This window comes from Peromyscus leucopus, chromosome 1 (assembly GCF_004664715.2).
Source record: "Peromyscus leucopus breed LL Stock chromosome 1, UCI_PerLeu_2.1, whole genome shotgun sequence".
NCBI lineage: Eukaryota > Metazoa > Chordata > Mammalia > Rodentia > Cricetidae > Peromyscus > Peromyscus leucopus.
In genome coordinates, this window is record NC_051063.1 from 147,335,162 (window position 1) to 147,358,967 (window position 23,806).

General features: G+C 47.1%; 1 protein-coding gene across 2 annotated transcripts in view; it reads right to left on the reverse strand.

Annotated features, from left to right (window-relative positions):
- Pcsk6 (proprotein convertase subtilisin/kexin type 6) overlaps positions 1–23,806 on the reverse strand; it is a 192,111-nt gene that overhangs the window by 88,606 nt on the left and 79,699 nt on the right. For both annotated transcript variants that reach the window (XM_028872818.1, XM_028872817.1), the window contains exon 7: positions 5,122–5,294. In XM_028872818.1, the coding sequence (XP_028728651.1) occupies positions 5,122–5,294 (173 nt within the window). The remainder of the gene's footprint in view (positions 1–5,121; positions 5,295–23,806) is intronic.

The window sequence follows — 23,806 nt, forward strand, 5'->3', positions numbered from 1 at the left end:
CTGTGTCCGGATGGCTCAATTACTCTGCTTTCTCCAAGAATGGCTTTTCTGAATGCCCAAGGCTTTAACATAAGGGTTACCTATACTTAGCAACAAAGGGTAATTTCTGGGGTTGGAGAGATGGCTCAGCAGCTTAAAGCACTTGTTGCTCTTGCAGAGGGCCTGGGTTCTATTCCCAGCACCCACCTGGTGGCCCACAATCATCCATAACTCCAGTTCCAGGGGATCTGATGCCCTCTTCTGACCTCTGCAGGCACCAGACATGCACATGGTGTATATCCATGCGTGTGGAAAAAACATCAATACACACACACACACAAAAATAAATCTAAAAAAACTTGGAAGGAAGAGGTTAACTTCTAAAAGAAAGGCACGAAAGATGGGAACGGGTGTGTCTGTGTGAACTGGGTCATGCCCTGTGTCAGGACGCTTCCATCAACAATGGCTCACACAGATGCGGAGAAGCTAGGTGTGTGGAAGGCTTCTGTGCCGTGGAAGTTTGTGTAAGTTCTCCATCATGAGGTTCGCATCATGATGAAATCGCCTAATGATGGCTTTCTCAGAGGATGTCCTCATCATTAAGCAAAGCAAGACTGTAATTACCTGTTGGAAAAGATTAATCAGAAGCCAGTTTAAAGCGACTAACATCCAAATAGAAAGGCATTTAGCGCATCAGAGCCTATCTATTCCACACAAGCATCGTTCCCAGGATATTGTCAATCTCAACTCCATACCCAGGGCAAAACTGTTTATAAAATGTTCTCATTTTGTAAAGTTTGACAATCTTATTATTCTGGAAGCGTAGGGAACAACTTAAAATAGTGCTTCCCACTCTTGAATGTGTGCACATTGAATCACAAGGGAATTCTGTTACAAACGACTTCGGGGCCAGCAGGTCTGGGTGGCCTGTCCGTTAGCTGCCCAGCACTGTAACAAATACGTGAGGTAAGTCAAGTTACGAAGAAAGAAACAGTTTATTCGGCTCACGGTTATGTAGGTTTCAACTCATGACTGGCAGCAGCCATTGTTTTAGCATTTGGTGACAATGTCACAGTAGAGACTCATGGCAGAGGAAGTCGGTTTGCCACACGGTGGGGATGGGGGTGGGAGAGCTAGGTCCCACAATCCCCTTCAAGGTGTGCTGGCAATAGTCAGCCATTCTCCCACTAGACCCCACCTCTTCCTGTTTCCGCCACCTCCCTGCGGCACCATGCTGAGGGCCTTGAGATTCTGTATACCTAAGACTTCTCAGCCCATACCTTGCTGATCCCATCCCTTCCACCTGACACAGGGCGTTCACTGACTGGCCATGTAACTTCCCATCAGTACCGCAGTATCCATGGCCTCTTCCTTGTCCTACCGTGGCTTTCTAGAGGGACAGAGCTCAGAGGGAGGCAGGGGGCACAGCTAGGTTTGGGCAGTGAAGAGAGGCCTTGGCTATCCCTGGAGGTTTTAGGGTCACTTTCCATGTCTCGTATCTGCACAGGAGCTGGAGGGGATGTTCCAACTCCAGCCATGAACTAGCATTTCTGTTTACAAAAGCCACAACTTGAACTCCAAACTGCACTGGTTTGGGAAGGCTGTCAGGACAGGGAAGGCTGTCAGGAGCACCCTCCTGAGGGGTGGTGAACCCCGGTCATCTGGACAAGGCCAGCTGTTCTTTATTATGGTGTTTAATCCCCTTACTGAGTGAATACTCAGGTGAGGAGTGTGGCTTCCTAAGGACTGGCATTAAGTAGCTCCCTGTGCCCAATAATGGCTTCTAAATTCTCCTGCCACCCCACCACATCGTCTACTGAAGATGAAGCCACATTTTACGGAAAAAGATAATAGGTCACAAACAGGGTGGCCTGGAGGAGTAACAGATGGGGCCACGTGCTTTGGTTGGAGGTTATCACATTTCTGGGAGCCTTCTCCCTGGCATCTCTAGACATCTGTGATTCAAGGGGCCTGTATAAGATACTTTACTTCAGAATGACTAAAATGTAGATGGTCTCTGTAATTTAAAACCTGACAAGAATTGGGGGGGAGAGGGAGGCTTTGAAGTTCCCTCGACACATCCGGTTACCCCGACAACCTGACGGAGCAGCTGCTGCTCAGGGTTCAGAATGCAACATTCCCTTCTCCTTCGTAGCTCCAGCTTGCGTAAGCTTCGTACACAAACCTAAACACACTGCCAGTGACCCCTTGAAAACCGGCATCCCCTCTCCTGGAGGCAGAGCCCTGAGCCACATCTTTAGAAAGCGTCTCGTAGAAATGCCAGATGTTCGGCATTAACACCATTCCAATCGATGCCCTTTTGTGCAGAAAGCGCAACCTCCAACTTAAGGCAGCCTCCCCCGAAGCTGCAGCTCAGCTTAATTTTTAGGATGTTTCCCTTGTCAGCGAGTCTGAGATCTGTGTGATCTAACGGTGGGAGGGGAATTGAGTCATGGAAACAAGTGATTTATTTATTCAGCAATCCCTGGCAGGGCGGCGGCTTACTTGGTCATGCCTGAGTCTGCCAGCACTCCCCCAGCCCAGCACGTGGCCCAGCACACGGCCCAGCACACGGCCCAGCACATGGCTGGGCTCAGGTGCTCAGCAGAATCATGGAAGCTGCCTCTGTGGCCCGCTGGAGTGACGATGGAGTGAAACCGCCGGTGTTCTAAGTCTGAGCACAGGTGGTATGCTGTCTGTCTGTCTGTCTGTCCTCTGCATCTTCTTTTACTTTTCTTCCTCGGACAGTTGGACACCTCCCTGTTTCTGGTGGCTGGTTTCACAGGCACTGTGGCCCTGGGTGGTGTCCCTGTACTGTGGGGGTGTGCAGACTAGGGGTGTCCGGCAGGAGGTGAAGACAGAGTAGACCCCTTAACTGAGGACAGAGTACACCCCTTAACTGAGAAGTGCAGAGAAATGAGGGCGCTCCAGGGATCCAGCATGGTCGGAGGTGGCAAGGGGAGATGTCCTCCAGTGAAACTTCAGTTGCCATAGAAGAGATAACACAGCGACCAACTCAATACACCCAAGAAAGAAATCAAGTGGCAATCAGAAAAACAGAGCCCTGAACAGAGTTTTAACAAGACTGGGAACCTAGGTGGTGGTGGTGGCGCATGCCTTTAATTCCAGCACTCAGAAGGCAGAGGTGAACGGATCTCTGAGTTCAAGGCCAGCCTGGTCTACAGAGCGAGTTCCAGGACAGCCAGGGCTACACAGAGAAACCCTGTCTCGAACAAACAAACAAACAGACGAATGAATAAGTAAATAAAGAAGACTGGGGCTGGAAAAATGGCTCCAGTCAGTAAAATACTTGCCACTCAAGCAAGAGGACCCAAGTTTGGGTGTCAGAAACCACTTATAAAACAAAGAGAGAAGAAAGAAAAAGCTGGTGAATGGCCCATATGATCCCAATGCTGGGAGACAGAGACAGGTTTGCTGGCCGGCCAGACTAGCCAGTCAGCAAGCCCCAAGTTCAGTGAGCCCACTGAAAAACTGTATCTCAAAAAATAAGGTGTGGCATATGTCTTTAATCCCAGCACTTGGGAGGCATACTAGATCTCTGTGAGTTTGAGGGCAACCTGGTCAACATAATGAGATCCCAGCCAACCAGGGGTGACATGGTAAGACCCTGACTCAAAGATAAATAAATAGGGGCTGAAGAGATGGCTCAGCAGCTAAGAGCACTTTCTGCTCTTCAAGTGACCCAAATTCAGTTCCCAGCACCCACACTGAGGCTTACAACTATAACTCCAGATCCACGGGATCCAATGCCTTCTGGCCTCTGGGCACTAGGCACACACATGGTGCATATAGACTTACAGACAAAACACTCAAACACATAAAATAAAAATAAAAACTTTAAACAAAAAATAAAGTGAAGAATACTTGAAGAAGAAACCTGATGTTGACCTCTGGCACATACACACACACACACACACAGAGAGAGAGAGAGAGAGAGAGAGAGAGAGAGAGAGAGAGAGAGAGGCTCTCAGACTCTCTGGGGCAAGACTGCAGGGGAAGGGGTAGACAGAGAGAGACAGAAAAGCTGTTTGCAGTGTAACTTTTGAATGTTTTGGGTGATTTTGTTTGTTTTGTTTTGTTTTGAGACAAGGTTTCTCTGTGAAACAGGCCTGGCTGTCCTGGATCTTGCTCTGTAGACCAGGCTGGCCTCAAATTCACAGAGATCCATTTGTCTCTACCTCCCAAGTGCTGGGATTCAAGGCATGCGCCACCATGCCTGGCTCTTTTAGGTGTATTTATTAACTATTAACTGCATCTGAATTGCTGAGTATGGGTTACAATATACAGGCTCAATCCTTGTACCCTTTCTTGGGCTTCCTGACAGACCCCTCCCCACATCGCACCCCTGCCAGCATGCATTAGCCTCACCTATGCTGTGGGCTGGGTTTATCGGGCCACCCAGGGCCTCCTGGATGCTGACCATAACTCCATCTGACTACTCCAAGAAACTGTCCCCACCTGGAAATCTGTCTTGCCATCTGGCTTGTAAAAACTGGTTCATCTCCTGCTACCTCTTCCCGAACTCATCTCTCCTGAGTCCCCTGTCCCACCAGCCCTCCACACTGACAATGGGTGACTCAGGGAGGCTGGAGGGGAGGCCTCCTGGGACGAGCCTACCACCCTCAGGAGGTAGTCAGTCTCTTGGATGTTCCCTGTGGTTTGCCTCTGGAACTGGAACTGTGTTGGGCTGTGTGGTAAGGGTGGTAAGGGTGGGGGTGTCTAGGCGACAGCTCTCCGCTGCAATGAGGCTTTGGATTAGCCACACCCCACGATAGAAAGAAAGATTCACTCAGAATTCCACCTGCATAGTTCAAAGAGTAGGCAGGGAGATCAGATTGAGCTGCCTCCCACCACCTACACAGGACTCCAATGGGTTAGTCATGGATGGTGAGTGCTAGGCTGACTCTCCCTGGACCAGCTAGGACACACATTCCACCTGAGCTGGTATACTCCACTGCCCAGAGCCCTTATGAGATGTCTCCATCATTCTGACACTGCCTGGCTTTCCTGCCAGTCTTGTTTCGGGCCACGGCTGATGTCACTCCAATATTTAAATGTTGAAAACGTGCAGTCACCCCCACCCTGGGTGCTCCCCTGTATGTCGTCCTGGGTTACTCACACCTTTTTAATGCCGTACTCGAAAGCCTGCTTAGCCAGACGGCCGGGCCCATCCACCGTCTTCCCGTCGTCGTCTGGTCCCCAACTGGCGCTGTAAATGTCAATGTAGTTGGGTCTGATGCCCAGGGACTTGGCCTCAACCACGTCGGTCACATCGCCGTCCAGCATCCGGATGCCTGAAAGCATAGGGGAGGCTCACTGTCAGCGCTGGGGAATCTGAGCGTACAGTGAAGGGCTAGGGACCAGTGAAGGACCCCGGGACCAGGAAGCCTGCAAGGCCTGGGAACCTCGGGAAGCTTATCCCAGGACATCAAGCCACTAGGCTCCCCAAGAAGGTTCTTTTGCTCGACAATTTTATGTCATTTTGATACAAGCTATCGTCATTTTGGAAGACGAAACCTCAAATGAGAACATGCCCCCCACCAGACTGACTTATGGACAAGCCCGTGGGGGCATTTTCTTGATTGATAATTGATGTGGGAGGACCCAGCCCATTGCTAGAGATGCCACCCCTAGGCAGGTGATCCTGGGGTGTATAAAAAAAAAAAGCAGGTTCAGCAAACAATGGTTGTCATTGATGAGCAAGCCAGTGAGTAGCATTCCTCCATGGTCTCTGCATAAGTTCCTGCCTCCAGGTTCGTGCCCTGCCTGAGTTCTTTCCATGACTTCCCTCAGTGATGTGTATACCTGAGAAATAAAACCTTTCCTCCCCTACGATGCTTTTGGTTATGGTATTTTAATGACCATCAAACTTGGACAGTTTCTATTCAAACTAGTCCCAGTACATTCTGGTCTGAGGGTAGAAAGGCCCATCTAGTCTGAACTGATGTGGGGCACATGTGCAGTCAGACAAAACTATTTCTGTAAGTGAACTTTAGGGAGAATTTTCTATTTACCATCTTATATCTATGCATAATCAAGAGTGCGTATGTTTAATGCACAGAGAGCAAAGACCTGGGTAAACTAAGGCTGACAATCCAAATAGAGAACCACTCATCACACCCCTTAGTAATCAACTCTTCCTTCTCTTGAACCCCATAAAAGGCAGTCCCAAATGATAATCAGGGTACCGGCACTCATGTGCCCCCCTGTCAGTCTTGATACAACATTCCTTTCTAGTCTGTACTAAAGCCATCTGTGTGGGCTTTCATTCATCCTTCAATGAGAAGCCAAGGAACACCTGGCCCAGACCCCAACCACCAGTAACAGCTCCCTGAGATTCTCCAGAGCTTCCTGGACCTGGCTCTGTGTGAGTGATGGCCATGCCTTTCATGGAAACATCCCACATCTTAAAAATACTCAAGACACAATAAAAAAAAGCACACCTTATACTCTTTGATGGAAGCTTAATAAACACAGAAATAACCATTTGGTCATTTTCTTCTAATATTTTTCTTTATCTGAAATATACACTTTCATCCCAAACCTTTTCCTTTTTAAAAAACTGAACTTATGTGAAGCATCCCCTGTGTGATTAAGGATATTTCAAAGCACGCACTCTGGCCCTATACACATGAGGCCTAGGCAGCCCTTCCTCTGGGACTGATGTCATCATGGAGGGACTCTGTACCTCTCCTGTACTCGACCTTAATAGGGATCTTCAAGAACTGAAATTCTGATAACAGACATTCGTTCATAGACAGAGAGAGAAATGAGTCACCTCTCTGTGTCCATGGAGTTCTGCACCCACAGACTCAACCCAAAACACAGCTGAAAAATACTTGGGAGCACCCCCAGCCCCCATAAAGCCCAACTGTTTTCTGTATTGTACTGGGATAGACTTTTTTTCTTGTCGCTATTTTCTAAACAATAAACAAGTATACATAGTATTAATACTGTATTATATATTATGCATTATCTGGAGATGATTTCACGCATATAGGAGGATGTGTACAGGCTCTATGCAGATGCTACACCATTTCATCATATAAGGGACTTTAGACCAAGCACTTCGGTATCTGTGGGTTCTGGACTTGGTCTCTGTGGACACCAAAGGGTCTTCACCCTGAGGTCAGAGATGGTTCCCAACTCAAGCAGGAATAGCCACAAGAAGCAGAGGTCCCAGGGACAAATACCTCATGTGAATTAAACCCCATGGCCCTACTTCTCTGTACTCATGGTCATCCTCATGTCACCCTGCTTCTGATGACTAGCTGCTGAGCCCAGAACCTTAATATATGCCTCCAATTTTTTTCTTGCCTTATATCTTCTTGTTTAGTCGCATACAGGTTACAAATAGCTAGATATACTTTATTATTTACCAAGGTAAGACTTTCTTCCCTGTGAGGAACTGGAAGATTTAATAATCCTTCTCTTTAACCAGTTTTTAAAGGTCAGGTTCCTCTAAGGTTTTCTCTGAACTTCTGTCCTGAAGTTCCCAAGTCATAAGCAAAAAGGTCAATGCAGACATGGTTGTGGCAGATCCCTGGGAGGCTGTACAGTGTAGTTATCAATGCAGTAGGGGCAGGAGGGCTGCTCTGGGGTACAGTAGCCTGGCCTTATTCTTACGTGGGACACCAGGTTTAACTGGAAACACCTGCTCTGAAAGTGTGGGAATTCTACTCAAAATCGGTGTCAGAGAGAGTTACTGAAAATAATAATAATAATAGAGGGGCTCAGGTGTTGAGGATCTCAGAAGTCCAAGAGTGGTTCCCAGAGCCATGAAAAGAGTCAGGGAGGTGGGCACAGGCAACAATGGAGGATCAGGATGGAGTCACAGAAAGAGCCTGTCCATCAAAGCCTGGAGGCCTCCAAAATGAGCAGCAGGGATGGGTTTCGGCTTGGCTCCATCTGCCTTCTCTTTGGCCCTCCACTGACTTCCTTCCACTCATTATCACCCTGCTACCTGAAACGCCAGGGCCAGCTCCTCACAGGGACTCAGACACCATGTCACCTGCTGCTGGGAGGGGAGGCCCTCACGGCAGACACAAGGATGTGCCATGGGTGGGAGCCCTGCTGTGGCTGCCAACTGTGACCAGATAGGGACACTGGTATAAGTCTTGGTTTTCTGTCTAAGGCAGTGCTGGAAGTCACCTGCTCTATGGTAGCCAAATGAAGGAAAAAGCACCTGGCACACTTAATATGCTAGACTCCACTGAACCTCAGTGTTCCTAACTGTAAAAATGGGCATAATTTCAATAACTAATCACTTCCTTCCTATTTTCTAAAGACATACCATATGATATCTCTGAAGGAGGACATCTGCATACCTGCTAGCTATAAAGCCCAAGGAAGCAATGGATCCTATGAGCTTTTGTGTAATGTAAGCAACAGGATGAGACACAAGGGGGAGGGTCCGACCCATGTTCACCTTTTCTCACCCTGCTACTTCAAGGAAATTGCTCAGAATTTTGGGTTATTCATTCCCCTGTCTTTTAAACATTATGCTTTTATACTTGCGTGTATATCTAAATAGCATGGTATTTACTTTTGCCTATCCTGGGAATTAAATCTTTGCTGATTATATAGATTATAAAGTTTCTCATATATATATATATATTTAATTCCAGAGACCGAACCCAGGGCCTTGCATGCGGAAAGCATTCGCTAACTAAGCCACGCCCCTTTCTACACAGGTTCTTCATTTAAATAATGCTAAGTGCTCATTTCCTTTTGAAGTTAGTCATAACGAAGCCCAAGCCTCTCCTGGGCTTGTGGGCATCTGTTGTAAAGTTCCTTCCATCAATTCCTTTCACCAGCCACCCCAGCCAGGGCACATGTGCACTAGGAACTGGATCATTGTATTTTCTCCTTTTGGGGTTCCAGGTAGAAGAACTGAGACGGCCATGAGGCACCATCCATCCCCAGGCTCTGGTCAGCATGCCCAACACTTCTTAGCTCCATGGCTGTTTCAGGGATGCTGGGCCCAGGGAGTCAGCTCATTCAGCCATGACTGTGCTGAAGTTAGCAGCAGCAGCAGACAAAGGCAGAGCCGCTCAGTGGGGAGACAGCCAGACTCTCAGATCTGTGTGACCTTGGGCGTGGACTCAGCCTCTCTGAGTCCCCATTTTCTACAGTGTTTACCACTGAGAGGGCTAATGAAGCTGCAGGCTGAAGCCCTTGACTGTGGTTCCAGAGCTCCAGCGTGGTGACAGAGAGAAGGTGTGCACCTGCTGGGAGGTGGGTAGCTTCCTGAGCACGCTGCCCCCAGCAGGGATTTAAGGAGGTCCCGTGGAACTGTGCTTAGTCTCAAGCGAGGGTGCTGTGACAAGAGAGAAAGATGACCATTGAGTTGTTCTCTGGCTTCTATGTCCTTTCTGTGTCTCTTTCTCTGGCAAATGCTCCTCTGCCACCCTGTGGCACAGCCAAAGGGAACCCTGCCAGAGTGGGCACCGTGCAGACTCAACTGCAAGCTCCCAACACTGAGAGCTAAAGAAACCCGTTTACAAGTTAGCCAGCCTCAGATTATCTGTCATAGCAATGGAAAATAGACCAGGATGTCCTGGTTCTCAGTGCTGCTGCATAAACGGAAGTGTTCCTTATGCCTTTAAAGTTAGTGGCAGGCTCTCCGGGGCAAGAGAGCTCACTGGTCACATGGGTGGCCAAAGCCAGTTCTGTGGTTCTGGTGCTGAAATTGAGCCTGCTATTCTAAGGCTGTTGTGCTGGTTATAGACGGTGAGGTGCCTGTTTCTAAATGGGAAGAATGGGAGGCCAGGAGACATCCAAAAATACATGAAGACACACAGGCAGAGTGAGTCCCCACGGCACTCACAATGCTCTCCATCGTGAGGAGGGCTGACTGGCATGTGAGAAGTAAGTGTGGAGTAGTGAGGTTTTAACAGTGCATCTGTTTCCCCAGCACTGACAGCTGCCAACAGAAAAAAAGGTAAATATTTTCAGTAGAAACCTGCTGTTCCAACATTAGCTTCAAATAGGAATGGCTCTCTGCAAATGCCAAGGAGGGTGGCGGGGAGAAACCCAGCCACCATCTCTCTAATGAAAAAAAGAAAAGCCCGTTTACTATAAATGGCTGGAGACAAAAATCATCTGGACGGATCATTTAGACGGCAAATTAACTCCTGTTGTTAGCTCGCTGCTGGGATGCTCTCCTGCGGGCGGGGTCAGAGCGCATGACTGCACATAAACACGGTTGACCCCTCCACTCTGACGGCAGGTCTGTGGGTTCCAGGTGGAGGAGTACACAGATGCGATGAGCCTGGTGACTTTGTGTGTGGGTGGAAAAGGAGACTGCTAATGGGAGTCAGTCTCCACAAGGTAAGTCCAGAGGCCCCTAGAAGGCCAGCCTGGGGCGCACCGGGCACGCTCGCCTCCTTTCCATAATGCGCACAGTCCCTTTAGATCCCCTAAACCTAACAGTCCAAATGCCCTGGGAGAACCTGGCCGAAATCAATGATTTTTAGAAGTCTCTTAGTAAACTTAAAAGAAAACGCTAGTTTTCTGATAGTGATCCATCCTTCCTCCCGGTTCCTGATTTACGCCATCGTGACCTTCGGAACGACAGGCTTGTGTAAGTAAGGCAAACACATGGACACACAGCCGGCCCTGTGAAGAGCACAGGATGTGGCACTTGCCCTGAAAACTACTTTCTGGGGGAGCTCAACGAGAAAAGGAAGAAAAAGAACATAAAACACACACACACACACACACACACACACGCACGCACGCACGCACGCACGCACGCACGCACGCACGCACGCACGCACGCACGCACGCACGCGTCCCGTAGGAGAAGTCAGCCATCTCGCCTGCCTGCCTGCTGCTGTCTGGAGGAAGGCAGGGGGGCTGCCATGCTGGGGCCACTTCTGTTTATTGAACAGTAATGTATTTTGCCTTTAGCAGATGAGCGGCAGCGCAAGAGCGATGAACAGCGGCAAGGAAAATGAGATTGTAGCTTCCCGGGTGTGACAAATAGTTCTCCTCAACAAATCCAACCCATTAATCCTGAGTTTGTTCCAGTAAATCCACAGGGAAATGTTGGTTTGTTCGTCTGTTTTCCAGGGGAACCATAGTTCATTCTATTCCACGAGCAGCCATGCAGGGACAGTTTCAACAGTTGTTAAAAGGGCCACAGGTGGTGGGATTGGAGAGGTGGCTCGGCACTGGCTGCTTTCTCAGACAGCCTGGGTCCAGGGTCCCGGTAGGTACATGCCGGCCCACAACTGCCTGTAATTCCAGTATAGAGGATGCGATGCCCTCTTCTAGCCTCCATGAGCACTAGGCACACACATGGTGCTCATATGTATAATCAGGCAAAACACTCACACACATAAAATAAAAAGAATTTTCAATGGCCACAAATCCTCAAAACTGTCCAAGTCTCATGATCTCCTTGGAGCTTTTTAATCTCTAAATTGTCCCACCTGACGGCCTGTAGTGGGTAGCCATTCCAGCTTGGATCTGGAAGCTCCAACCCCCATTGAGACTCTGGCAACTGTCACGCCTACGAGGCGGGGCGAGGGGAGGTGCTGGAAACCTGAGAGCTGGATGGGCAAGCGCTCGCTCTGGGCGCGCTCTCTGCGCCTGGACCCTGGATAGTGGAGATTGATTGTACAGAGCTCCAGAGAACACCGCTGGATTGCGATACACTTTCCCCAGACCCCCGCGACCTATCCATTCCTTCATTTGTAAGTCATCCACTAAATAAATCTTCCTTTTAACTACGTGGAGTGGCCTTTATAATTTTCGCCAATAACGGCCTTTTTCCAAGGACCCTGGCAGCTGAGGTCTAAAGAGCTGTCAAGATACCTCTCTATAGTGTGCCATTGTCCCAGGAAGTACACGAGAGCATAGTAGATCATCAGAAAGCCAGGTCTCTCCCAGTCTCCCATGCTACTCCTGATCTGGCAACACAGTGTTCCATCTCTTCCCAGAGACTGAGGCAGCGCGGCCAACAAACTACTGCATACCATGTGCATACACCCACGGGGTGACTTGTATACCATGTGCACACACCCATGGGTTTACTTATATATCATGTGCACACACCCACGGGCTGACTTGTATACCATGTGCACACACACGTGGGCTGACTTGTATACCATGTGCACGCACACATGGGCTTCATGTCTGCACCAAGATGAGGCTCCTCTCCAAGCAGGTTCTCAGGTTAACTCTACCTTCTGACGCATTGACACTTGAGGTCTTGTTAACCCTGAGGAGACGTCCCTTTTCTGCCTTGGCTAACTTCTAGACATAGTAAATGACTCCCATAGAAAAGCAGGTCTTTCATGTGGAAACCAAGCAATCCAGTCCCTACCTGCAACTTCCTTTCCTGAGCCCTCGAAATCCCACCAGTATTTCCGCTCTAAGGGGGGGTGGGGGTGGCAGTTAGCAGATGGCTAGGGACATTCGCTCTCCCGCTGACGTCATCTGAAGTAGCCAGTCCCAGCCTGCTCCCCTTGCCTCCCCTCATCTTCCCTGTGGAATCTGCAATGGATCTTCTGCTTCCCCTTGCTCCTGACTCCTGATCAACCTTGGAGCGTCCCCAGGAGGCTGGCCTGTCCTCTCGGGAGCTGTGAGTCACAAGCTACCTTTGCAATCAGTGGCAGTCATCTGCTCATCAGATGCCCTTGCCAAACCTAAGTTATAATGCAAACCATGCTCCCTTTTCATAATTGGGTCCTGTTGATGTCTCAAAGATGACTAGAAAAGCCATTACTATTGTCTAAAGCCCTGGTTCTCAACCTTCCTAATACTGCACCCCTTTTACACAGTTCCTCATGTGGTGGTGACCCCCCAACCATAAAATTATTTTGTTGCGACTTCATAACTGCAATATTGCTACTGTTATGAATCGCAGTGTAAATATCTGATATGCAACTCCCAGAGGGGTCATGACCCACAGGTTGAGAAACACTGGTCTGGAGAGCTGCTGTCCGCCCTGGCTCTTTCATAGTCCCCATCACGGGGAACAAGGGCTAGGATCAGAAGGGAATTTTCTAGAGACTTAGGAATTCAGCAAGAGCTGGACGCTCAGGGCACAGGGCAGACAGCAAGCTCAAGAGCCACCCAGGACACCCACATATCTGCACCACAGGCAAGGAGCCCCAATAGAGTGTGTGACTGAGAGGGGAAAAGGCAACTCGTGCCCTGAGCTGGCCTCTGAAGAAGGCCAGGGGGCACCGGAAATAAGACATTGAGCACCCGTGAATGTGAATGAAGGCACCCCTGGAGCTGGTCCCTAAGCCTGAGGCTCTGCTAGAGGCTGTCCTTCTCGGGGTCACCAGGAATGGGAGTCTCCTCAGTGTCTGGGGGACTACCTCAGGAACTCTGACCTGGGCAGCCCATGGTGTGAGGGAGTCAGCTTCACCTGTCCTATAGTGTGTGCACACCAGAGCTGTCTCGGGAGGCTCTGACCACCAGGGTTTGTCTACCCCTCCTTTCCCAGGAGCCTCCTGCTATGCCTAGGAATTTCAGGCCCAGCAGGCAGGCACTTTAGACAAGAATGTGTGGGATAAAGGACCGAGAAGCAGGAACTCCTCTTCCTTGACAGCACTGGCTCCCACATCCACCCAATCTCCCAAGCCTCCCGTGCATTTTAAATCCTTCTGCTTTGAAGATTAATCTGGAGCTTAAACGGTTCCCTCAAAATGCTCGCAAGCCTAAACTGCTTAATGGAAACGCTAATGAGACTGAATTCTGTGACTCAAAATTAACATAATTAACCAATTTATGGGCACAGATTAATTTAGTTGTTATGTACTTAACATTTCATGTTTATGAAGGGGGGGGGGAATCACGATGATTTAGTTCCCCAATCAAAATGTAGAGCGAAAACGCCAACAGAAATCTGTTGCTGTTTACTTTTCCTTCCCTGAGGACAAGGGAACAGAGCAGAAACCGCACAAGGCAGGCAGGCAGGCCGAGCAGGGCACACTGCTTCAGAGTGCCAGTCAAACTCTGGGGTCCTGGGGTCCTCTCCTGCTCTGCACCCTGAGCCACTAGCTCCTGAGCAGGATCTGGTCCTCCCAGCTAGTGAGGCTTCTCAGAAGCTGGGGGACCCTGAAGCGTGTGCCTCGCGGCAGGGTGAGGTCTGAGTCTGATTAAGCAAGAGCACAGCAAGGTGCTGGTCAAAGCCTGCCCCACACTACTGGGCATTTCTGACAGCAAAGTCAGCCTCGGCCCAGGCTGTACCTGTGTCCCCAGAGGAGGCTGAACGGAGCGTGTGGCCAGGAGGAGCTGGCATCCTGCAGGCTCACATCCTCAGATGTGAGTTAGGGCTTTGCATTCTGCAGACACCCGCAGGATGGGCCACGCACACCGGGGGATCTGGACGGGCGGGTAAACTGCATCTGGAAGGGTGCAGCTAAGTCCCCCCCACACCAGTGCCAACTGACAGCTGGTGAGACAAGAGGAAGAAGCATGGCAAAACCAAAAACAGACAGACAAACGGACACACAAGATGAGGAGATCTCCGGGTATGTCAGATTATCTTAAAAACAAAATGAATACTTTGTTAAAGTAGAATTTAAGAAGAACTGGAAGAAGGCTAACAAGCTGGAGAGGAGAAATGTTGAGTGAGCACGAAAGAAAGCCACGGAAGAGGAGGGCTGCCCTTCCTGCTTCCTTCCTGTGTGGTCCCATTACCGTTTTCTCAGCTTGGGAGGAAGAAGAAAGGTCAAGTTACGCCGGGAAGGAATGCACGCAACAATGTACTTGCACACAGCCTGAGGACTTCCCTTCTGTTTCTGGCCACTGGGCTGGCTCAGGGGCAGCGGACTCAGGCTGTCACTACTGTGCCCTAACGTCAAAGAGCTGGGACAGCAAAGGCAAAACCCGGCCTTCAGGTCATCAGGCCTGTGCTCACCTGTTTCCTCTGCCTCTCGGCAACTGCCTGACCCTGGAGGTGGCAATTCACTCCCTGCTCAGTTCCGTTTCCGGTGGCGTGAAATTGGCCATGATAACGCCAACTCACAGGATCCTTCTGAGGATCCGATGTAGAGAGAATGCTGAAGAGTTTGGGAGTGCATTCGCAATTAAAAGCTGTCAGAAATGGCTGCTACTGTTATAATAATAATAGTAGTAGTAATAATAATAATAATAATAATAATAATAATAATAATAATAATATCCTAAAGAGACTGGAGCAAGCAGAAAGGTGAACTGAATGCACAGTCTACCTCTCCTCGGGGTCCAAACCCCCAGAACTTAAAACCTAGCAGAGAAGGAAAAGTTCAGGTCTGGATTAGGCATGCAAGGTGTTCAGAGGAACCGAGAGAGCACAGATGATGAGAGGCAGGCAGCAGAAGGAAAGCTCCTGCTACAAGTCTGCTTGGAGGAGAGCAATTCCACAAGGGCTCAAACTTCTGAGGCCTGGACTGCCAGGTCAGCAGGGATCCTGCGCAAGCATCCCTGGGGGACAGCTGTCTACCTGCAGGCTGAGCAGGGGGCAGCACAGGGCTTGCTCAGAGATGAGTCAAGTGAGAGATGGCGGTAGGCCAGAGAGAGGGGATGATGTCCTGAGACTAGGTAGCCCCCCACCCCCCCATCCCCATCCCAGTACCCTTCCAAAAGGACAGGTCCTTCCCGGCACCAGGTCCCTGTTTTCCCCCATCAGAGATAGACCTCTGCCAGGAGACTGATAATCACTCACAGCCAAGAGAATTTGTGAGTACAATTGTGAGCACACAACCAAACCCAGCTAATATCTGAAGAAAGCCAAACGTCAAATTAGAAAGGAACACAGCTAGATGTCACGGCTCATGCCTGCAATTCAAGCATTCCAGAGCCCAAGGAAGAAGGATGCAGAGCCTGGAGCCAGCATGGGCAACACAGCAGGATTCTGTCTCCAAAGAAACTCTCCGAGCCAGACGATTCCCCCAAAGACAGGGATTAGAGAGCGCATGCAGGCAGGGGGTCTCCGAAATAAGTATCAGTGTGCACAAAACAGCGCAAGATGTCATAGCATCTGCTAAAGTCAGCCAGAGCTCTCCTGTTTCCAGGAAGATGGGATAGACATTATTCACTCCATTCTTCTTGCTTCATCAAGCCCGAGCCTGGATGGAGATGGCACATGAAACAAAGAGAAACTCTGAAAGCAGGCAGGCAGGCAGACTGGTTCGGGATCCTGTTCTGTTAAGAATGACATGGTAGTGGGATCTTGCGTCATCTTCCTCCTCCTCCTTCAATTTTCATTTGTGTGTATGGGTGTTTGGCTTACATGTATGTCTTGTGTACTATGTGCATGCAGCACCCCCAGAAGTAAGAAGAGGGAATCGTATCCCCTGGGGGCTGGAGATACAGATGGTTGTGAGCCGTCATGTAGGTGCTGGGAATCAAACCGAGGTCCTATGGAGGAGCAGTCAGCGCTCCTAACCACTGAGCCATCTCTCCAGACCCACTGTATCTTCTTTTTGTGTGTGTTTTGTGGTTTGTTTTGTTGTTTTGTGACAGAGTCTTGCTAAGACAGGATGGAAAGATGAAAACTTGTGGACGCAGGATGCTAGGGCAAGGAGGGTGGGGCTTGGAATGTCCTCACAGTGGCTGTGGTCTGCACTCTAGTACTCCTCACCCAAGAAATCTGGCTGAAGCTTTCACCAGCTGAGACCCAAGAATTCCAACACAGTTAGCAACGTTTGTTTAAGGCTTTCTCCCTTCCCAACTGTAAACCCACACTTTTCTAGGAATCTCACGAGAAACCCAATTGTAGTAAAATGACGTGTCCTAACCCTAGTGGCTTCTGGTTTTATTTTTATTAGGTTGTAATCCCATCTGACACATCCCCAGAGCTGCCCTATAATCCTATTCAAAAAGAATGGGGGAAAAACGTCTTAGCAACCCTTCAAGATGTAACACGGGAACCCCCAAAACAGTGCGCAATGCTACCGCTCAGCCACGTCAGGGCAACTCTCCCTGAGAAGTGACGACCAGGCTCACACAGGACAACCCTTCCCCGAGAAGTCCACACTCGCTTTCAGGTTAGCCTAGTCTTTCCCCTAGAGCCTTTCTATTTTTAATAAACTCTTAACTTTTTTCATATTCGTTTGTCCTGAAAATCCCTTCTTCAGCATGGCGGAGGATCCGGTTTTGACAGAGTAGAGGACTCTGAAAAAGGACTCCCCCGCCTGCTGGGGTGACAGTGTGGGGAAGTGTCTCCACCCCTGCTGCTGCTGACACTGCTACGTGCCTCAGGCTGGCCTTGAACTCTCCATCCTCCTGCCTCAGCTTCTCAAGAGCTAGGATTACAGGCACACACCACCACACTCGGTTTGCTGTCTTCGTTTTTATCTCATTTAAACCAGAGCTAGTGATGAAGACCGTGACAACCAGAAACATTACTAGAGACAAACAAAAGTGAACAAAAACTCTGTTTCTCCAGTTTAAGCACCAGGAAAAGGGAAGACGAGTAATCCGGCAGGAAATTTTTACCAAACAATTGGTCTACCCCAGCCAAATAGCATAGGAAAAACATAGGACCAGCCCACATAACTGGGTGGCATTCCTGGCCCTCTGTCCCTGTGAAGAAGTAACTACTACCGCCCCCCCCACACACACATACACACCCTAAGCCAAGGGGTGTCAGAAATTGGCAAGAAGAAAGCAGGACTTCTATCATTCTGGTCACACACACACACACACATACACACACACACACACACACACACACACACACACACACACACACACACACAAAGGCCCTTCCTGTGAAGTCACACAGGCATGAAAAGCCCACTCTTGACCTGTAACCAGGCAGCAGCCAGGTGCTTCCCTGATCTTCCCTGGAGCTGCGTTAGGAGGTCTGGTGGGGATTGGCCACAGTAATGACATAGTCCTCACAGAGATGTCACTGATGACACACGGAGAGTAGCCAGCATGCCCAGGATGAATGACGAGGAGCATGGATGCTCGCACACACCTACCTGCCTGAATGAAGCGGCTCCCCCTTCCCTGTTGGAGCCAAGGCAGAGAAAGCTAAGACAGGAGGCCTAAGCAAGACTGGACTCTCATCACAAAATATACAACTTTCTAATGAAAATCACACATCACACCCTTAATCCCAGCACCCAGAGGCAGAGGCAGGGGGATCTCTGTGAGTCTGAGGCCAGCCTGCTCTACAGAGAGAGTTCCAGGACTCTGTTACACAGAGAAACTCTGCCTTGAAAAACCAACGCCCCACTTCTGAAAACCCCTTCAGAAAAACCATACATCACGTCAAGTACAGGTTTGTCACAACAGTGATGCAGCTGCAAGGGAACGCCACAGTGGAGGAACAGTGTGAGGCAGCAGGAATGTTCGGGCAGGCAACCGCAAACATGCTTGACACCAATGAGAAAACATTCACAAAGCAATGGAAATTATCAGCAGAGAGACAGAAGTCGTAAGGAGGAAAAAAATCAAGTGGAACTGTGAGAACTGAAGGCACTGTCATCAAAACGACAGGCTCAGCAAACACAAGGCACAGAGCGGGGAAAAGCATGGCATGTAAGACAGACCCACAGGAATTACCCAGCCAGAACAGCAGGAAGGAAGCAAATGAACTACAGCAAAGATCACATCGTGATGTCCCCAGCGTCCATAGAAGGGAGGGCTGAAAAAGCACTCAAAGGCGGAGAGGCTTAAGTTTTTCAAGAGACACAAAATTACAGGCTCACTGGGCACTGCTTCCCCTCTTGAGTTTTCAGTATCATATTTGATAGCTGAGGCCAACATGTCTGATGTGGTTCTAATGTGTACATATTAAGACAGTTATACATATTTTACGGGGGGAGCAGTGAGGTGTAAAGGGGGGCAAGGGGTCTACACCTCACTCAAGCTGTCAAATAACTCTTCATAGTCGGATAAATTATATGTAATTTTATACATTAAAACATACAATAGGTAAATCAAATTGGAAAAAAACAATACTTAATCACCCTTCAGGAAGGCAAAGAAAAGGACAAATAAAGTTACAGGAAACAAAATATAAAATGTCAGGCATGGAGTGATCAGACAGAGCAAGTACTGCTGTTGCAGATGACCTGAGTTCGGTTCCCAGCATCCACATCAGGAGGCTCACAACAGCCTGTAACTCCAGCTCCAGGAAATCTGAAAACCTCTTCCAACCCACATGGGCACTGTATCCCATGTACAAATCCACACACAGACACATACGTATACACGTAGTTTTAAAAACTCAAAATGTAAGACTTAAGCCCCAACGACATTAAATATAAGTGGTCAAAATAAAGTAGTTAAAAGTCATAGATTGGTAGTGTAGGTTTAAAAATCCATGCTTGGATATATAATCTCTACAAGACACTTAATGTGAATATAACCAATCTAGGAAGATTTGAAGTGAAATGATAGGGGAAAAAGTGGACCACACAAGCAGTCATGAAAAGAGAGCCAGAATAACATACTAACATCATAGAAGGTAACATTCCGAGTGGAGGAAGGGACCAAAGACAGAGAAAACTTCTACCGGCAACCCTGAATGGGGAAGACCAAGGGACAATGTTTTGAGATTTGAGTTTGAATTTAAAATAAAAATTTCAATCAATTTTGTAGAAAGAAAATAAAATTTTTAGATTTCAAAGACTCACAAAAGTTTACAATTTGTATAACCACCCATGTGTATAGCAAACATTCAAAATTATGTTTCAAAGAATTCTGATTAAACAAATCAGAATACTTAACAAAATAGTAAAAATTTAAAAATTCATATAAAAGAAAAAGCTAAGAAACAATGGCCATCAAAGAAAGAGTCAAGTCTTTATAGTTAAGTGCACATAATTGTTGATATGTGATGTAAATTTATTATAAATAATACAGAGTAAGAATCTGGATAAGGTGAGGGGCCAGGAAACGATGGTAAGGGAAGCAGGGCTATGTGGAGGCCCTTGCTTTGTTTAGAAGAGCATGAGCGCTGCTGAATGTTGACACTGAAGAAATGAAAACACACATGACTCGGGAGTCGGACAGAACCAGAACATAAAAATTAAGAAGAGGTAGGCTCAGTATGAACCCCAGTGGTGAGAACATTTGCTTAACATATGCAAGGCTCTGAGTTCACTCTCTCATACTATCAAAACAAAAAACAAAAAAAAATTGTATAGAAGAAATTATATCTATAAAAAATGTAAGGCTGTGCTATGAGAGAATTATATTTGTGAAAATAAAGTACAGCAGAAATAAATCCAAATATATTTGAAATCAGCATATGTGTGAATATATCAAACTCCCTCTTCAAAGAGACTCTTACGTTTAAAATAATAAATTCAGTTATGTTCTACTTCCAAAATCACGGGTAAAAAAAAAGATGAGAAATGTACAATAAAAGTTACAATAAAATAATCTAGCCAGTGTGTAAATATTAATATTAGCCAAAGTACAATTAAAGGCAAAAAATCAAGACATTATTTTTTATACCAATTGAAGATCCAATACACTAAGAAGACAGATTTTCTATATCACTTGTAACATAAATGTAAAAGATATACAGCAAAAGCATAAAGAAATTGACAAGTCTGTAACTGTCATAGAGAACCACTGCCTTTCTCAGAAACAGATCAGGGAGATAAAAAGGAAGGCATAATACCAGGCATGAGCTCCTTGCTGTGGAGTGAACCCCAAGCCAAGCAGAGAGTAGTTGGTTACCTCCATTACCATCAGGCCATTACTGCACAAGCAGGACCATCTCGACTGCCAGGCTGGTAGTGAAACTCATAGGATTCGCTTCTAGGTAGGATCACTGATACTTTTTCTTCCTCAGTACACTGCTTAGCCCATTTCAGCATTGTGAAATCTAGCTAGTGGGGAAGAAGTTTCCAGCTCCATTTTTTGCTTGATTTCTTTATATCTTATAACCAGATGCATGGTCTTCAGCGTTAGCCTATGGGAACTCTTACCCAATACTTATAAACCTAGTCAAGAACACATGGCCAGGGGAGCTACAGGCTCTAGGAGGAACTTTCTACTGTTGTTTAAACTGATAATAGTGTCAAGCTGCCTTGTAAGCATCTATAATTATACCCATTGACAAATGCTACCTCATTCTTAATCAGAGAGGCCTCTTTGCAGTGAATGGCAGTGAATGCAGAAACTCATAGCTTCCCAGGGTGTCAAGAATAAGTGATAGATGAGTGCTTACTTGCAAATAAGACATTTATGCCACCCCCTCTAAAGTCAAAAAACATTACGGGAGAGGGGGTGGGACAGATGTAAGAGCCAGAAGACGGGGGAAGGTCTGCTAAATGCCATCTTCTTGGCTTCACGCAGCTATTACAATCACAAACTCATGGTGGATCCTGTTACCACCACTGTTACCACCACTGGACCTGCACAAGACTGGCCCTGTCAATAATGTGTCCTGGATATGGGAGGAGCTCATGGGATCCTTTCCCTTCCCGCTGAGCTACTGGCTACTGAAACGCTCTAGAGAACAATGGGAGTCATTGTTTTCAGTGGGTAGTTCCAAACCCATGATCACATAAATGTCCCTGGTTAAATTCAATGGGCCACAGAACAAAACCAAAAGATATGAATGAGGGAAATGATTTATAGGGAGAAGTGTGAGGGAGATGGGGGGGGTGAGATTAATCAGAACGCAACACACACACACACACACACACACACACACACACACACACACACACATATAGTGTGTGTGTGTGTCTGAAGTTGTCAAAGGAATTTAAGAAAGTCTCCAGAAATGTTTCAATAGATTGATCCAACACTCTGGTGACAAATGCACATTTCTAAAGGCACCTGGAAGGCAAGATCAAGGGACAAAGTGTCCAGTTTTATTAACAAGTTCGGGACTTGGGTGGGGGAACTTCCCCTTGAGTTAGGAATGGCCACCACGCAGCTGCCAGTGACTGTTGCCTTGAGAGATGAGGCCCTGCATGGCCAAAGCCTCCAGTTTTTCAGGAGTAACTCCAACTCTTGCATATTCTAATTTACATAAAATCCTTTGATTTGTGAATGCAAGTTCAAAACAACCCGGTGAGGTACAGACCAAACACAGGTACCCCCAGAGCTGGTAGGCAGGCACACCTGCTAACCGGAGAATTTTTGCCGCCTACAGCAGCAGCTAAAACATCAGCAAGGAAGGAACAAAAGGATTTATCCAGTTAGAAAGTTTTACAAGGCTCTTCTAAATAACTCAGGGCTTAAAGAGAAAAGTCAAAAGTATTTAGAAATGGAGTGCCAGGAGAGCTCGGCCGAAGAACCTGCTGCCCAGCCCAAAGACCTGGGTTCAATCCCAGGAAGTCACATCAGAAACATAACCAGCTTGAGTGTTGCCCTCCGACCTCCACACATGTGCTGAGCACTCCCATACCTCATCACACATGCACAGTAATAATAAATAAAAACAATAATTAAACAGTACTCAGAAATAAGTAGCAGTAACAGCATGGTCTAATTAAGCCAGTAAAAGGGGTCAAGGAGAACACGTAGGTGGCATTCATTCATTCATTCATTCATTCATTAGCACATAGAAAATGCTAAACTTAAAACCTGACAAGTGTTCCTCACGGAGCTAGGAACAAACAATAATGAAGGTAAGATAAAGGCATTAACAAACAAGGAAAGGTAGAAATTCATGAAACAGTAAAAAATGTATAAAAAAACAATTAAAAATTCAATTAAAAAACTCTAGTTGTCTGAAAAAAACCTTTTTTACAGGAAAGAACCATCTATCACTGATCAAGGGGAAAACCAGATATCATAAATAAATTCAGGAACAACTATAAATTAAAAAATACCTTTAAATTATGAGAATATATTACGTTTATGTCAGATTGAACCTCTGGAGAAATGAGTGGTTTTTATAGAAAGACCCTCAAGGAGAATAAAAAGCCCACACCAACAGTGACCATAACCACACAGAATGACTGGTCAATCTACCGCTACCAGCAAGTCAGGCCACGCCCCTGATAGGAACCGCTTCAGAGCAGGGGACAGAGTTCCCTAACTCATCCCACCAGACCACCCTAAGTGACACCCAAACAGGAACTGTGGTCTAATCTATTTTACAAAGATACAAAACCACACACAAAATATCAACAACCGAATGCAGCTGTGTACTGAAAGAACAATACTGTGATCAAGCAGAATTTATTCCAGGAAGGAAAGAAATATATACATTAATGTACGTCACTACACCACACAGACTAAATGGCACATGTAAGAAAGAATATAGTCATCTCTGGGGATGTCTTTTAAAGGAGCATCTAATAAAATTTAATATCCACTCCTAATCAAAACTCTCAGAAATCCAGGAATAAAATATAGTTGTCTCAATTTGACAATGTCCAACAACAGGAGACTTACAAAAGAGAGCCACAAATGGCTTAATACTATTCCTGTATGCATCACATATGATAATAGAACCCATAAACCACGGCCATTCGGTAATTATCCGGAGTCCCTATATATTGATATAAGGCACAAAGAAGAAATGAGTCACCAGTATTAGAGACAGCCTGCCACTGTCTCCACAGGTGCCTGCTCTTTACAGATAGAAAAGCCATAAAACCTCATAGCACCCATAGCATTCAAACAAGGCAGACAAAAACAACAACCAATACCTTTCCTATATCCGCTTCCATAATGACTGATTATAAATATATATTAAATATCAACCCCAACATAAATCTAATTAAGCATGAAAGTTCCATATGGAGAAAGTGATAAAACTTCTTAAGTGAAACTTTTAAAACAGTCTAAAAATATAGAAACCTACCATGATGCTCCCTGAGTGGGAAGACCCATTTATTGTAAGAATGTCAATTCTCCCCCAAAGTAA